Genomic DNA, 14337 nt, shown 5'->3' with positions numbered 1-14337 from the left:
ACACACACACACACACACACACACACACACACACACACAAGTGGTGTATGTTGCTCAGACCTCTTGCTGAGTTTGCTGTAGTGAGTGAGCGGAGTCAGATGGTGAATATGTGTGAACTCTATCTGTGTGTGTGTGCGCAGGTGCATCACCGCATCCCCTGCAGTCGTGTGCTGGTGTGCACGCCCTCAAACAGTGCCGCGGACCTCGTCTGCATGCGTCTGCACCAGAGCGGATTCCTGCACACCGCCAGTCTGGCTCGCGTCAATGCCACCTGCAGACCAGAAGAGGTGCGGTCATAAGTAAACCAGTTACTTTGTTTCCCGTGTATTGATTGAAAGCTCTCCTGTGCTCATATTGAGAGAAATCAGGAGCAAGATGTTACTTTAGTTCTAGAATAAATGTGAACATGCATTAATTCATCTCACTCACAAAAAAACTGATTCGGTGTTCCTCAAAATGAATAAAATGGTGAAATGCAACTCAGAATGTGACACAAACATGCAATAATTAAATGTTAAATACAAATATGCTTAATGTATTTAATCCCATTTCATTAACAAGTGTCTTTTCTGCTGAGCTTCGATGTCCAATTCAATCATACTACTAGGCAAAAATGACTTTAAATAAACTAACATTTGTTCTTTTTTTTTTAATCGCTGAAGACGATTAAACGTTCTTCTTCTGCGTTCTAGACGTGAATATTTACTTTTCCTTCAGCCTGAGGCTTTTGGTGCCAAAAATATAACTTTTTATATTAAAAACAAGCAAGCAATATTGTAATGCGTTGCTTTTAAAAGTAACTTTTCCCAACACAGGGTAAATTATACAGCGAAAGTGAGCAAAGAACACTGAAGTCAGTCATAATGTTCTTTGACAATGACAGTCTAGCGCGAGTTTAAGCACTCTCAAAAAAACTTCCTTTATAATCAGTAAAGCTGTCTATGCACGGTTTGATGAATGAATCTCTTACATCATACGTACATCTGCACTTTGTTGTTTATGATGAGAGAATTCTCGAGCGTGTGCACTGAACTGATTGGTTATTGCGTTCATAAGCTCAACAGACTCGTGTGTGATTGGTTATAATGCACAACACTGTACAAACACATAACAAAGTCATGGCGCAACATTGAGTATATCTAAATTGAATACTGTGGTCAGCACTTTTTATTTCATTTTCATTTTATTCACAACAGCCGTAATGGATTTAGTTGAACTGTACAGCAGCATTTAACTGAGGATGGTGTGGATATTACGTCACTGATAGGCGACAGAGACGAGCTATTATTTAAAACTGGATTTTCTCTGGATTTACAAATCCTTGGGATCTTTTGGGATAACGTTGAGTACACAACTGCATGAAATCTATCACACTGTGCAAGTAGTTTTTGGATATTTTATTACGAAAGTCTTACATATTGTGCCTTTAAAGGGAAAATTGTAATCATTCACTCACCCTCGTGTCATTTCCAAACCCATGAAATGTGTTCATCATAGAAAGTGCTCCTATCTCTTCACAAGGCTTTGATTAAACTGCTCGATTCATATGGATTCATTTTACGATCCCTTTTTGTTTATCTGGACGCTCAGTGTAGGGACAAAAACCTCTAAAAATGTCTTGTTCCAGAAGAGGATGAATCAAACTCTTATGGGGTTGGAATGACATGAGGGTGAGTAAATGATTCATTTTTGGGTGAACTAACTCTATTTAAAAAAACTGTAAAAAAATTCTGTTACTTTATTTATTTGTTTATTAATGATTTATTTGAATAGGGACAGGTCTAATATGCATAGATAAATCTGCAAAGAACAGCCGTCTGATGCCAGTAACAGTGTTCATAGCGAGAGCTAATTTGCAACACTTGTCTCTAGAAGGGCTTTTATAAAGTACAAAAAGTGTAAGGATAAGAAAAATACATAAAAATAACCTTGCATAAAAAACCCTGATAGATAGATAGATAAAAATGGTCTAGTTGCTAGGGTGTTGCTATATGGTTGCTAGGGTACCCGGGGTGGTTGCTAGGGTGTTTCTATGCAGTTGCTAGGGTACCCGGGGCAGTTGCTAGGGTGTCGCTATGTGGTTGTTAGGGTACTCAGGTGGTTACTAGGTTGGTGTGGAGTGTTGCTATGAAGTTGCTGTTAAGTATAATCACAATGCTAGCATGTTTCAGATGGAGTCTCAGATAGGGTACTCTGGGTAGTTGCTAGGGTGTTGCTATATGGTTGGTAAGGTTGCTAGGTTGATGCTATGCGGTTGCTAGGGTTCTTGGGGTACCCAAGTTTGCTTGGGTGTTATGTGTTTGAGAGTGCCCAGGGTGGTTGCTAACGCGTTGCTATGCGGTTGCTAACGTACTTGGGGTGGTTGCTAGGGCCATTACTAGGGTACCCGGGGTGGTTGCTAAGGGATAGATAGATAGATGGATGGATGGATGGATAAAAATATTGTCTAGTTGCTAGGGTGTTGCTATATGTTTGCTAGGGTACCCGGGGTGGTTGCTAAGGTATGCACATTTGACCAATTCCAAACCACATCAATCTTAATAACTACTATTCATTTTACATGTAATGATGAATAAGTTGCATATGATTGTTAACAAGGGCTGGAAGCGAAAAACATTCAGGTGTGCATAATTATTAAGCAGGGTTATTTTTATAGGCAAATGGGCCAAACTAGAGATTTAACTGAAATGGTGAAAATTATTAAATGCCCATGAGATGCATACTACAGCAAAAGATAGAAATAACTGACTTTAGCTGCTGAAAATACTAGTGTTCTAATAATTTTGGTCACCACAGTATAACTTATAATCGATTATATGTAAGATAATAGTTAATAAGATTTATGTGGTTTGAAATTGGTAAAACATGCTTGGGGAAAAACAATATAATATTGCCTGGCATGTGATGTTAATGATGTGCAGTCAGCTCTTGTAAAGACGTGGGTGTGTTTTCAGTGTTGGTCACTTTACCCATGTGTTTGTGGATGAGGCGGGTCAGGCCACTGAACCCGAGTCGCTCATCCCTCTGAGTTTACTGTCAGAGACGAGTGGACAGGTGAGAGCCAGCAGAGTCCGTGTGGAAGCACTGGTCACTGCAGACTGCTTCATCCGCCTCTGGTTTCTGCCACAGATCGTGCTGGCTGGAGATCCGAAGCAGCTGGGGCCGGTGGTGAAGTCGAAGCTGGCCGCTGTGTTTGGACTCGGCGTGTCTCTGCTGGAGAGACTGATGGGAACGCCGCTCTACAGCTGCAGCGAGAGAGGATACAACCCCCTGCTGGTCAGGAGGCTGCATTACAAGGGATTGTGGGATATACGTGAAATATTGAGATAAATGCAGCTTACGCTTTATTTACAGGATGTTTGACATGCTGTCAGTTTCCACAGAAAATAATTCAGTCTACAGGAATTGATCTATTTTTGTGAAAACTGATATGATTTTTAGGTTGAAGAAACCATTTTTTATTTTATTTTTTTTTTAGTGCTGTCAAATGATTAATCGCGATTAATCGCATCCCCCAAAAAAGTTTTTGTTTACATAAGACTGCTTTTGTGCTCCAGGCTCACATATGTGTGTGTACTGTGTATATTTATTATATATATATATATAAAAATACACATGCATATATTTTGAAAATATTTACATGTATATATTTGTATAATTTGTTATATATAAATATATTTAATATACAAATATAACATTTTTCTTAAATATATACATGCGTGTGTGTGTGTATATATATATATATCTGTATATATACAGTACATAATATATGTGAGTGTACTGTGTATATTTATTATGTACACAAACTTTTATTTTGGATGTGACTAATCGCGATTAATCGTTTGACAGCACTATTTTTTTTTTTTTTAATTGGTAAAGCCATTGACATTGTTACATAAGATTCATCACTTTTGATCAGTTTAATGCATCCTTGCCAAATAAATGTACTCTTTTCTTCTTCAGAAAAGGAAACTTATTGACACGCACAAAATATTTAACCTTAAAAGTTATTATACTAGATAACTTATTTAACAAAGTTTTTTAACATGGGAAAAAATTATATCACCTTTAAGAAAAATGCAGATTTCTGATTTTATACTCCCCATGCGATCACTTGTTGATCTTTGTTGTAAACAGAAGTCTCTGCAAATTTGAGAAATGAGTAGAAATAATTTTTTAGCATACTGTGGTAATCGACACAAATGTTGTGATAGAACTTAACTAAAATACTAATTTAATTGGTTATTTATTTAAAAAAAAAATTTTTTAGTAATTGTAAAAAAAAAATATATATTTCTTTATAAATGTACATTTATTTGAGCAAAGCTGTAATAAGACCGTCACATGGAGAATCACACCATGGCAGAAGCAAATAACTAAAGTGATGTTAAAAATTAAATATATTGATATCCAACAGGTGCAAAGTCGGCAAACAGAAAGTGTTTAGCAGGGCTCTACAGTGCGACTGACCAGATCTTCATCATATTTGTGATTTTTAAAAAGCTTATAAAATATAATTTAAAAAAAATTTGACAAGAGATGACACTTTTAATAAAGATAGAAAAATGCCATTACAAAGGTAAAAACAAAATTCTACTGTAAATCACTTTAAGGAGTCAAATATCACCTCGTAATGGGAAGGCTATTTTTTATCAAATTTTGGTGCTCCTAAATTTAAGTTAGGAGCACAAGCGCTCCTAAAAAGAAAAATAAGCGTAGAGCCCTGTTTAAGTGCAAAAATAAAACTCTTTTATTTTGAAATGGTTTATACTCCAGACTAATTTCAGCTTTGAAATAATCACCGTCTCCGTCAGGAACCTTTATTGACACATCATTGATTTAAGATGAAATCAATAAAAACATTTAAGGGAGAATCCTAGTGCATTTGCACAATAAAGTAGCACAGATTTCCTCCATTAGTTCAAATGAACTTTGCATCGTTGCAGCATGCACTGAACCTGGAAACCCCAGTCTAATAATGGTTCTTATTTTCCACTGATCGGGAGCACTTCCCAGACTCCTGTGATGAGTAGTGTATTAATGCGTGTGGTTTTGTAGGTGATGAAGCTGGTGTATAACTACCGCTCCCACGAGGCTCTGCTGGAGCTGCCGTCGCGGCTGTTTTACGCCGGAGAGCTGTGTGTTCGCTCTCAGAGGACCGTCGTGGATGCGCTCTGCCACTGGAACAGGCTTCCCACTAAGGGCTTCCCCTTCATGTTTCACGGCGTGCGGGTGAGTATCGACTCTTTCACACCTGCCTCGAGTTCAGAGAACACACTCTGGAGCGGTTCACTCGTGGTGAGAAAGCAATCCGAGCCAACGGACCAAGCGGTATCATAATTCATAACAGGAGAATGTTACGTAAATGCAGCAGTCAGTGTCTGATTCTGTGAGTGAGAATATTTGTTTTTGCATTTGAAAACCAAAGAGCAGCTCTTCATATTAAAACATTGTGTAATTAATTGCTCTTCTCTGCGCATTACAAGAATAAATATAGCTTAATATTGCTGGCTGTAACTGCATTTATTTATATATATATATATGAAGAGTTTATGTGCAAAAACCGATAACTCTTGTTTTTTTTTTAATTTTCAAAAATCATGTTTTTAATTATCACAATAAGCTTTGCAATGTTGCCTTGTGAAAGCGAACCGGACCAAGAAGAAAATGCAACATTGTTCCCAAACAGGGACTTAATTTGTTACAAAGCAAACGATGTACAGGTCTGAAAGCACCCTCAGATGCCGTGTTTGTGTGTGTGTGTGTGTGTGTGTGTGTGAGAGGGGGACTGAGGTGAGAGAGGGCAATAATCAGTCGTGGTTCAATCCCGCTGAAGCTGTGCAAGTCATGATGTACTGCTGCCAGCTCGCGAAGAGACTCTACAACCCCATCGCTGCGACAGACATCGGCGTCATCGCTCCATATAAGAAACAGGTGAGTGTCTGAGTTTCAGAGCAGGTTTAGAGTTGACAAAACCAAACAAATCCAGCCTGGTTTAGATCTGGGGCCTGTACCATGAAGCCGGTTTAGTTGGCTAGTTTCAGTTTAGTTTGCACCAATCCTGGGTTTTAGGTACCATGAAAGTGGCTTGGCTTTTAGCGGCGTTCATTGTCATAGTAACTTACACTCCACAGCTGCTCTGGAGCTGGTTGTGTTCTGGATTAGAGATTTCAAACTGAAATTGGACCAATCAGATGTGAGCAAAGTGACACATGTCTGTCTGACGCAGAAAGTCACTCAGAGTTTCTCTTCCTACAAATTAACTCTTTCCCCGCCAGTGTTTTGAAAAACATTGCCAGCCACCGCCAGCGTTTTTGCTGATTTTCACTAAAATTTCATGACACCCAGAATATTTTGTTGTATGAATATCTGAACATGCAGTACATCAAAATAAAGATCAGACCCTCTGCTTTCAAACAACAAAAAATCTGTTCTAGCTTCACGCTTTTTTTAAAATTAATACTTGAGCACTTAATGTGCTTTCTACAAAAAGCTGAGAAAATCGCATTTTTATCAAATACTACATCTGGATCATATTCAGTAATATTATCAAAGCAAAGCTGCAGTAGATTCCATCAGCGCTTCCAAAGCTTCACACTTTCTGGATCCACATTTCACCCGGGAACATTAGACTCGTTTTTATTTATATGCGGTTAGTGTTGATCACATTATTTTTCATATGCATATGCTTGCATATGAGATCGCTGGTTTCTGTCTCTTCTTGGTCTGTGTTTTTGATCAGCACTGTTTAGACTCATTCAGGAGATGCATAATAGCGCCCCCTAGCGTATTATAGTGAAAACACGGAAAATTCAGTGTTTGGTGGGGAAAGGGTTAAAGGTCACTATAAAGTACCTTAAAAAAATTACAACTAAATTGTCTGGCTTTAATGATAATTACAATTTGCATATGATTTACATAATTATAATATGATTTATAGTATTATTAATCCATTACATGCAAGCACTTTTAGTTTAACAGTTATTATAAAGCATTTATTTTAAATGAATATTAATATATACAGATCATATGTAATATAAATAAGCGGTAGAATCAATAGATAACACTTTAAAAATGGATACATGTGTATCACATGAGAAGCGTTTCTAAACCTGAAGCGTCATAGGTTCTGTTACTTCTGTGATGCACATGTGGAGTTTCATTACATGCGTTTATAGCGCTCAATAATGGCCAATCCATAAAAACAATACTTCAACATTTTAAATTGCAAAAAAAATACCCCTGTCACGTCCCGTCACACTGATGGTACTCTAAAACTTGTTCTAAGGCTGGCAGCTCTGTGCATGCAGAAAACCCCTCAGACACCGCATCTGTTCGTCCATTTCCGTGCATACAGACGCTTTTGCCAGACAATGCCAGGATTACTAGTTAACAAGCTAAGTTTCAAGTGAATTGTCAGTCTGTCTGTGGTGGGATGTAATTATGTAAACTCCCGTTTAATCAGCAGACTTGTCTTTCATGGCTTGTATCATCGTGAAGTCCTGAGATGTTTGTGTGGTCAGGTGGAGAAGATCCGTGTGCTGCTGCACAGAGTGGGTCTGGGAGAGGTGAAGGTGGGGTCGGTGGAGGAGTTCCAGGGCCAGGAGTTCCTCATCATCATCATGTCAACGGTAACCAGTGTTTTCACTTCCTTACTGCACTTGCGTGCATTTTCATGTCTATGTGCTTTATCAGAGTATTTTCATTTCAAGAAACTTTGTAGTGTAGCGAAATAAGTCAAAGCATGATTTCATACTTTTTACTCCACTACATTTCTTAAAAACATGTCGCTCTTCGTTATTTTGAACTAGAGAAATCGTCGCCTGCTCTGAGAGGTGATAGTGCTGTCTGATTTGTAAATCAGCGTGCAAAATCACTCTGTATGATTCATTGGGAATTGGACTGATCGGACTGCAGCTGTTCTCGAGTCAACTCACTGATTCAAATGATTCAGTCAGAGCGAATCTCCATTGAATGGTTCACTGATTCAAATGATTCAGTCAGAGTGAGTCTCTATTGAATGGTTCACTGATTCAAATGATTCAGTCAGAGTGAGTCTCAATTGAATGGTTCACTGATTCTAATGATTCAGTCAGAGTGAGTCTCAATTGAATGGTTCACTGATTCTAATGATTCAGTCAGAGTGAGTCTCAATTGAATGGTTCACTGATTCAAATGATTCATTCAGAACAAGTCTCCATTGAACGGTTCACTGATTTAAATGATTCAGCAGAGCAAGTCTCCATAAAAACTAAACATAACAGCTAATAATCTTCCTTGCAGCCCCAGCACATACTAGATATAAAACTAGATATAGTAGCCTGTGTATGCATAAATATTCATCAGTCAGTACCTTTTCATTTGAATATTCAAGTGCATTAAACATCAAGTGCTTTGACTGGAGTGGCGGCTCGCACTGTGGAAATAAGTGAAGCGCAGGACGAGCTCGAACCGTTTGAACAAACCTGCGATCCAGACTGGAGTCAGTTTTACTTTTTGTAAATTGCGTTGTACGTTATTGCTGCTTTTATAAATCACAACAATTAGACGAGCAAGACTGATCGTGTGAAACTGGTAAAGCATCTACTGCATTATAATGAATGTTTGGAGAGCTCAGAACACTGTTTTCTAAACTGTAGGTCCGATCCAACGAGTCCTTGCTGAATGAAGAACTGCAAAGCATGCTGGGATTCCTCTCCGACCCGAAGCGTTTCAACGTTGCCATCACACGAGCCAAAGCGCTGCTCATTGTGATCGGAAACCCACACGTTTTAATCAAGGTGAGATTTAAAGCCCTCTTCACTCGATCCAAACGAAGGACATCTGTGTAGATACTCAACACAATCCAAGCAGTTTAATCACATAACCTTTGATAACTCAGGAGTGATTTCAGACCAAGGTTTTATTTCTTTCCACCTGGAAAAGATTTAATAATTCATATTCATTTCTATTAAACAACTTGAATTAATGGAATTAACTCCCCGCATTACAAAAATCATTCCTTCCTATTTCCTTATATGAGCACAAAACCAGTCACAAGGGTCAATTTTTTGAAATTGAGATTTATACATCATCTGAAAGCTGAATAAATAAGCTTTCCATTGATGTATGGTTTGTTAGGATAGGACAATATTTGTCTTGAGATACAACTATTTGAAAATCTGGAATCTGAGGGTGCAAAAAATCAAAATATTGATAAAATCATCTTTAAAGTTGTTCAAATTAAGTTCTTAGCAATGCATCTTACTAATCAAAAATTAAGTTTTGATATATTTACGATAGGAAATTTACAAAATATCTTCATGAAACATGATCTTTACTTAATATCCTAATGATTTTTGGCATAAAAGAAAATAGATACAATGTATTGGCTATTGCTACAAATATACCTGTGCTGCTTATGACTGCGTTTGTGCTGCAGGGTCACATATGAATAATTCTAAGGTGGTGATTTGGAGCCCCTGACAGACTCTGAACTGTGTTTTGTGTGCTTCTTGACAGGACCCGTGTTTCAGCGCTCTGCTGCAGTACTCGCATGATAACCGAGCGTTCCTGGGCTGTGATCCTCCAGTCAGTCTGCAGGCCTCGCCAAGGTTCGAGGCTGTTTTGTCACGTTCATGAACTCACTGTGTTTCTCTAGATCAGGACAACATGGTTTCATCACTTAACGCTGTTCTTGTTTTTAACAGGATTCTCTCTGAAGAAACTTAGACATTTCTCGGATCAGCACTGTGTTGCGATGACTGTTCCATGATTGTTCTGCGTTAAATAATCGTTCTGTTATCTAGCCACTTTTAGCTTGTTAGCATCTAAAGAGCTCCCTGATGAACCGCACTGGATCTGGAGAGAGCCAGCGTTTATTTCTCTTGTGTTCCTTCAAATGCGTTACAGAAGATTAAAAAATAATTTCAGCAAGCATTCTCACTTTATGCGTTCCTGCCACTGGATCGCATACGTTTGAGCTTGAGAAGCTGATCTTCACATTAGCGTGACTCCAGATTATTTTGTTTGTCTGACCAGCAACTAAAAACAGGGTTGTGTGTGCATGATAATGTAATGTAAAAATGTAAAGTTCAACATTTACTATTACATGATTAAAATTAAATGCAAGTTTATATTATCTCCGGTTCATTCATTCATTCAACAAACAATGAATAGTTGTATTTTCTCTTTTTTTTTTTTTTTCCAAAAGCAAAGAGTTCAGACAAAGAATAAACTTCAGTGATAAAATCATGAATTACAGTATTTTGGTAAGTATTTCTTCAGCTTGTTCTGCACAGTTTGATCATTTCCATGCTGTTCTGTCATGGTCTCGCATACATTAAATCAGCACGGAAACTTGATACAAATCTGATGCTTTTTCAAGGTTATCTTGATCTTTTCCAGGTGCCTAAGCCATCTTTCAAAATCATTTGGCTTTGAGAAATCAAAGTTTTTAATAGATCTGATTTGATAAGAAGGCAATCAATAAATTTATATATTAACACCAGTGTTGGGAAAAGTTACAATATTGCGTCACTCCCTAAAGTAACTAATTACGTTACTTAGTTACTTTTTATGGAAAGTAATGCGTTGTTACTTTTTCGTTACTTTTTGAATCTGGGCAGGGCTATATACATGCATGTGTGTGTCTTTATATATACATAATAAATATACGCAGCACACACACATATATTATGTACACTAAAGCGTTTATTTTGGATGTGATTAATCTGAATCTACTAGAGCTGAGAATGAACTTCGCTCCGTCTCGACTGTAAACGATGCTTTCGTCTCTGAACTGAAGAACTGATTATGTGCTGCTTTCCCCCACACACACACACTCGTTCAGAAAGTATATACTGGTTTCTGAGCTCTAATGCGAGTGCCACTTCTGGTGTCTCTTCAGGTGCGAGGACAGAATGAACCTCTGGCCGCACGGCTCACATCTGAAGGGCATGTCTCCGGCGTGATACAGCACCGGCTTTTTGTAGTTGCACACCTGCGCGAGTTTCTTGTCGCTGTAATTGCGCTGGGATTTCTCTCCGGTGTGAATCTTCATGTGACTAAACTTGATACAAATCTGATGCTTTTTCAAGGTTATCTTGATCTTTTCCAGGTGCCTAAGCCATCTTTCAAATTTGTTTGGCTTTGAGAAATCAAAGTTTTTAATAGATCTGATTTGATAAGAAGGCAATCAATAAATTTATATATTAACACCAGTGTTGGGAAAAGTTACAATATTGCGTCACTCCCTAAAGTAACTAATTACGTTACTTAGTTACTTTTTATGGAAAGTAATGCGTTGTTACTTTTTCGTTACTTTTTGAATCTGGGCAGGGCTTGCTTGTTTGTTTTTAACATTAAAAAGTTATATTTTTGTCCCTTTCACACCAAAAGCCTCCGGCTGAAGAAAAAGTAAATGTTTTGCCCAGCTGAAGGAGAAAAACTCAAGCGACTCAAACAGATGAATGTAATGCATATACAAATGTATTTCACATGCAGCCCTATATAACCTACACTACACGACGAGTCACATTTAGTCATATATCACTTTATACAATACAGACTGCTAAGAATTAATTTACATGAACGAACAGTACAGAAACTGCATTTTTAATAATCCCAGACTGACTCTCAGCTCGACAGAGAACAGTATATAGAGTCATTACTGAGCATTCTGAGTCAATAGTTACAGATGAACTCGTTAGTGTGATGAACGCCAAACGTTAAGTCCTCTCTCGTTAGATTGTTAATTAGGGATTCTCGTAACAGTAAATCACTATTTCGGCTCTCCATGCATCACTTCTCAACAGCTATGAACTAAATTAACATACGGAGAAAAATGCAATAATAATAATAATGCTTCACAAATGCCCTCTCACCCAATGAATGTAATAATTCATACGATTTACTACCGCTTGACCTTCAACTTTCTCTATCGAATGAGTGAAATCTGCAGGTCACTTCAGTAAAACAGCTCTTTTCAGGAATAATTTCATCTTTAATCACATCCAAAATAAATGCTTTAGTGTACATAATAAATATACGCAGCACACACACATATATTATGTATATATAAAGACACACACATGCATGTATATATTTAAGAAAAATGTGCATATATTAAATATCTTCATGTGACTGGTGAGGTTCCCCTGGTGCCTGAAGTTGTTCCCGCACTGCTGGCAGGTGAAGGGCCGCTCTCCGAAGTGAACGCTGATGTGCTTCTTCAGGTCTCCCTTGCGCGTGAAGCTCCGGTCGCACTGCGAGCAGGTGAAGGGCTTCTCTCCGTTGTGAATCAGCAGGTGATTCTGGAGGTTGATCTTCTGCGTGTAGCTCTTGCCGCACTGCAGACACGTGTACGGCCGCTCGCTGTGAATCCCCATGTGATCCTTCAGGTCTGCTTTACGCTTGTAGCTCTCTCTGCAGTGCGGGCAGGAGAAGGACTTCTTGGCTCCTGTAGTTTGTGTCGAATCCTCCGTTTGTGACATTTCTCCGGCTGTGAAACTGTGAGGATCCTCCTCCTCGTCATTCGGATCTTGACTGTCCTCTTCCATCAAGTCTAGAACGAACACGTGTATAAATCAACTGAGCAGCAGGAAGGGTTAAAGAAGATGCACTAGCAGTCAAGAGTTGTTGAACAGGAAGATTTTTAATGTTTTTAAAGAAGTCTCTTCTGCTCACCGAGCCTGCAGTTATTTGATCCAAAGTACAGCAAAAACAAAAAAATGTAAAATATTTTTACAATGTAAAACAGCTGTTTTCTATGTGAATATGTATTAAACTAATTTATTTCTGTGATGCGCAGCTGTATTTTCAGCATCATTACTCCAGTCTTCAGTGTCACATGATCTTCAGAAATCATTCTAATATGCTGATTTGCTGCACAACAAACATTACTGATTATTATCAATGTTGAAAACAGTTGTGTAGAATTTTTCAGGATTCTTTGATGAATAGATAAATCCAAAGATTACCATTTATCTGAAATAAAAAGCTTTTGTAACATTATACACTGACTCTACCATTCAAAAGCTTGGAGTCAGTATAATTAAAAAAAAAATTTTTTTTAGAGAAATTATAGAAATTAATACTTTTATTTAGCAGGGATGCTTTAAATTTATCAAAAGTGACGATAAAGACATTTATAATGTTACACAATATTTATATTTCAGATAAATGTTGTTCTTCTGAACTTTCTATTCATTAAAGAAACCTGAAAAAATTCTACACAACTGTTTTCAACATTGATAATAATCAGAAATGTTTCCATGTTTCTGGAGCAGCAAATCACGATATGAGAATGATTTCTGAAGATCAGGTGACACTGAAGACTGGAGTAATGATGATGAAAATTCAGCTGCGCATCACAGAAATACATTACAGTTTAATAGATATTCACACAGAAAACAGCTATTTTAAATAGTAAAAAATATTTCAGATTTTTAAATGTTTTGCTGTACTTTGGATCGAATAAATGCAGGTTTGGTGAACAGAAGAGCCTTCTTTAAAAACATAAAAACATCTTACTGTTCAAAAACTCTTGACTGGTAGTGTGCATAAATGGACAGTAGAAATAAAGATATATAATTTTTTTTTCATGACAGCAAACACTGCTAAAGATACATAAGGCAGAACTGATGGAAACCTGCCTGTTTGCGGCTCGGGTTCTTCTTTGACTCTGAGCGGCTCCACATCCACCAGCTCCACTTTCACAAACTCCATCTTCGACAAACCTCGGGCTTCTCCTGTTCGTTTGGAAACGTGTCATCGATTAAGATCGAGAAGAAGAGGATTTAATCAGGAAAATCACTCGGAGATCAAATCAATGATCGCGTCTTTTACCTCAGAACTATGCACTGCAATTATAGTCAGTAACAGCCAACATTCGTTTCGCATTACTAACGGAAAACTCTTTCAGTTGTGTTATTATGTTTTTGGAGTAAAAAGCGTAGAGAAAACTCAACGTTTAGTGTCGTTTTACACACCTAAAATGCTGAAAAACACAGACCTTTATCCAGCTGACACAGGAGAAGGCGGACGCAGTGCTGATGACGTCACGCGGAATCAGGGAACCAGAATAAAAGTCCCCAAATATTAAAATACAAAATTAAAGTCCTTTCTTCTTCCTCTTCTTCTTCTAGGCGTGTTACAGACGTTTACACTTTATACTGAATTGTGTGAAGTCATGGCTTCATTGATCTCTTCTTAAATTATCCTAATAAGGCTAGTTTTGTACAAACATTTTTATTTATCTATCTTTATGCTGATCTTCAGACTTTATTAAAAAACTATCGACCAGTGCTTATTTAAATGATTTGTTGTGGGAAAATAACATTACATGTAGAAAATCTT

At 37.7% G+C, this 14337-nt stretch overlaps 2 protein-coding genes across 5 annotated transcripts in view; one reads left to right on the top strand and one right to left on the bottom strand.

The window, feature by feature from the left end:
* The window catches only part of mov10l1 (Mov10 like RNA helicase 1), a 33417-nt gene extending 23374 nt beyond the window's left edge, over window positions 1–10043 (top strand). The window contains 9 exon segments of the mRNA XM_016528980.1: window positions 141–292; window positions 2955–3054; window positions 3130–3276; window positions 5059–5232; window positions 5785–5934; window positions 7524–7631; window positions 8640–8780; window positions 9502–9593; window positions 9690–10043. Of these exon segments, the coding sequence (XP_016384466.1) occupies window positions 141–292; window positions 2955–3054; window positions 3130–3276; window positions 5059–5232; window positions 5785–5934; window positions 7524–7631; window positions 8640–8780; window positions 9502–9593; window positions 9690–9711 (1086 nt within the window). The 3' untranslated portion in view covers window positions 9712–10043.
* A 611-nt stretch (window positions 10044–10654) lies between these two features.
* Window positions 10655–14053, bottom strand: LOC107721131 (gastrula zinc finger protein XlCGF49.1). Of its 4 annotated transcripts, none has more exons than XM_016528996.1 (4): window positions 13994–14053; window positions 13635–13730; window positions 12120–12544; window positions 10655–11041 (listed from the first exon to the last, which is right to left on the bottom strand). In XM_016528996.1, the coding sequence occupies exons 2-4, from the start codon at window positions 13705–13707 to the stop codon at window positions 10856–10858; spliced, it is 684 nt and encodes a 227-aa protein (XP_016384482.1). In that variant the 5' UTR covers window positions 13708–13730; window positions 13994–14053; the 3' UTR covers window positions 10655–10855. The 4 variants fall into 4 exon arrangements, with proteins under 4 accessions (XP_016384482.1, XP_016384485.1, XP_016384484.1 ...); XM_016528999.1 differs by having other exon boundaries at window positions 13971–14041; XM_016528998.1 differs by lacking the exon at window positions 13994–14053 and adding an exon at window positions 13828–13964.
* Window positions 14054–14337: the final 284 nt, after the last annotated feature.

Source organism: Sinocyclocheilus rhinocerous, unplaced genomic scaffold (assembly GCF_001515625.1).
Source record: "Sinocyclocheilus rhinocerous isolate Xijiao unplaced genomic scaffold, SAMN03320098_v1.1 scaffold180, whole genome shotgun sequence".
NCBI lineage: Eukaryota > Metazoa > Chordata > Actinopteri > Cypriniformes > Cyprinidae > Sinocyclocheilus > Sinocyclocheilus rhinocerous.
The sequence above is the reverse complement of the archived record's forward strand: the minus strand, read 5'-3'. Positions and strand labels throughout refer to the sequence as shown.